At 56.0% G+C, this 2,675-nt stretch overlaps 1 protein-coding gene across 1 annotated transcript in view; it reads left to right on the top strand.

Annotated features, from left to right (window-relative positions):
- Positions 1-2,424: 2,424 nt before the first annotated feature.
- Positions 2,425-2,675, top strand: part of STIP1 (stress-induced phosphoprotein 1) — a 13,490-nt gene continuing 13,239 nt past the window's right edge. The window contains exon 1 of the mRNA XM_008567429.1: positions 2,425-2,565. Coding sequence (XP_008565651.1) covers positions 2,557-2,565 — 9 coding nt within the window. The 5' untranslated portion in view covers positions 2,425-2,556. The remainder of the gene's footprint in view (positions 2,566-2,675) is intronic.

Below are 2,675 nucleotides of genomic sequence, written 5' to 3'. Positions count from 1 at the left end.
TCTCAACAGCCTCCTGAGAGGTCTCCCTGCTTCTATCCTTCCCTCTTTATCCACACAGGAGCCAGGGGAATCCTGATAAGAAACAAGTCAGATCATTGTCACTCTTCTGCTCAAAACCTGCCAACATATTCCAGAGTGGCAACGGCTTCTGGCCCTGCAAGACCTGGGCCGTGCTTTCTTTCAGTCCCGCTCTCCCCTCCCAGCTCCTGCCATTCGAGCCACCGCAGGGCCTTTGCATGTGCTATTCTGTATGCCTGCAATGTTCTTCCCCAGATCTCCATGAACCTCACTCCCTCAGGTATTTCCTCAAATATTGACTTCTCACTTGGGTTTTCCCTGGCTCCCCTTTAAAAATGCAGCAACATCCCCCTCACCCAACACTTCTTTAACCCCTTCTCTGCTTTATTTTTCTCCACAGTAATTAAGCAGATATACTATATACTTAAAACTATTTTGGGGCCGGCCCGTGGCTCACTCGGGAGAGTGTGGTGCTGATAACACCAAGGCCACGGGTTCGGATCCCATATAGGGATGGCCGGTTAGCTCAATGGGTGAGCGTGGTGCTGACAACACCAAGTCAAGGGTTGAGATCCCCTTACCGGTCATCTTTAAAAAAAAAAAACAAAATAAAAACTATTTTTAGTTTCTCCCCTCCACTTGAATGAGTGCCAAGTGATTTTCTGAGTTTTGCGTTTTCCGCAGTGCCCACAATTACACCACATTACAGCACATTTAATAATATTTGAATTAGTGTGTTTACCATGTGCCACACACTGTGCAATGCACCAGGAACACGAGGATAAAAGAAAACAGACACAAGCCTCTCACGGACTTCACAGAACGTGGCCCCAATACCAAAATTACTCATTTGTGATTGAACACGTGCACAGCCCACGGTGCTATGAAAGCAAATGACAGGTGGACAGAAATCAGTGTGCCTATTGGACACAAGTTGTCAAGGAGCCTTGACAGCTCATCTCAGCCTAAAAGATGAGAAGTTAACCTGGCAAGAGTTGGTGGAAGAGGGATGTCAGCAGAGGCAGAGTGAAGGAGAGGCCTAGTTCAAGCAACAGAGATGTCAGTGTGGCTGGAGTTTGGTGCTGGAGAATAGGGAGAGGAAGAAAGCCTGCCAGATTAGACACACCCTGAACACCATCCTGAAGCCTGCAAGCAATTTAAGCAAGGGAGGGGATCACCAGGTATGCGGATCTGCTGTCACTTGATTGCAGTGTCGAAAATGCATAAGAGACATCCGGGATGAAATAAAAGACTGGAGACAGGCTATCAGCATAGGGCCCTTAAAACCCTGTAAAGGGATGAGGACCCAGCAGAGCACAAGACCCTCATTAAGCCCTCTCCTGTCTCCAGGCAGGTGGCTCCTTAACGACACGCTGACCCTGGACGCAGAAGCAGCACTGAATCCTGCAGGCCCATCTCCTTCGCGCCCTTCGCCGCCTCCTCGGTGCCTGTCCTGCTTCCGGAATTTGGGGCTGGGATTTAAAGCCCTACGAGGCCGCCGCTCGCCAGTATGTGGTCAAATACCCCACGCAGCAACTTGTTCCTTCCCCCTTCTCAGCAGAGGAACGGGGGAGCTCCCTGTCACTACCTCCCGCATGCTAAATACGCTACTGCAGCAATCCCCTCAGTCCTACGTTCCCAAACCCTGCACCCGAGAGCTCAGAGAGGGTGTGTGGCTCCACTGAGGACACCCAGCGGCCCCGCCGCAGTGAGACTTCGGGCCTGTCCAGCCCCAGCCCTGCCGCCTTCCAGTCCCCACGCCACTTTTGGAACATTAAGAACTGAACCGCCTGGGTGCCCGGCGGATAAGGTGGACACCCGGCGGTCAGGCCAGGGAGCTCTCCCGAGGCTGGCCCAGACGCTTGCCCCCACCCCCCGCCCAGGACCCCAAGTCCAACGCACAGCGAAGCGCCGGACGCTCCGCCGCAGAAGTGGAGGGGACGATCTCGGCCAGAAGCCGCAGCGGCACCCGCGGGCCGTGGCCTCGGACTCCCCCAAACCAAGGGCGGAGCGAAACCCGGCGGCCCTTTGAAGGGCAGCGATTTAAGCCGATCAGCGCACAGTGTTGGCAACCCTCCGCCCAATTGAAATTTTTCTTATTCTGAAGGCGGATACGTGATGGAGTCCCGCAGCCCAATGGGAGTGGTGGAAATTTCCAGAAAGAACAGGACCAATGGGCGCGGCCAGCGCAGGCACGATTGGCGGATCAAAAGACCAATCCGTGTCCGCTCCCCCCTCCCTTCGCAAGCCCGAGGTGGGCGGAGCTTGTCAGGGAGAGCCCAATCCCGTGGTGCGGGGGAGGCAGGCTTGAGGGAATTACTCTCCGGTGTCCAATGAGAGGGAAGTAAAGATGATGGGCTGGACTTCAAGCCTATAGTAGAGAGGCACAGAGAGCCCCGGAGGAGCTCGACCAGTCAGCAGTCGAGGAAGGGGCGGGAGCCGAGGTCCCGGCAGCTTCTAGTAGGTTCCAGAAGGCGGCGCGTGCGGTTGTGAACTGGGAGCAGACGGGTTTGATTCAACGGGGTTTCGGGCCGGACTATGGAGCAGGTGAGGGGGAGGGGCGGGCTGTGGCTCTGGGACCGTTCAGGGGCGGCCGAGGCCGGGCCGCGGTGGAGGCTGGACCGGCGCCCTATCGGGGCGGACGGGGCGGGGGGCCG

The sequence above is a fragment of the Galeopterus variegatus genome, unplaced genomic scaffold (assembly GCF_000696425.1).
Source record: "Galeopterus variegatus unplaced genomic scaffold, G_variegatus-3.0.2 Scaffold319, whole genome shotgun sequence".
Lineage (NCBI taxonomy): Eukaryota > Metazoa > Chordata > Mammalia > Dermoptera > Cynocephalidae > Galeopterus > Galeopterus variegatus.
This window is presented reverse-complemented; position numbering and strand designations above follow the sequence as displayed.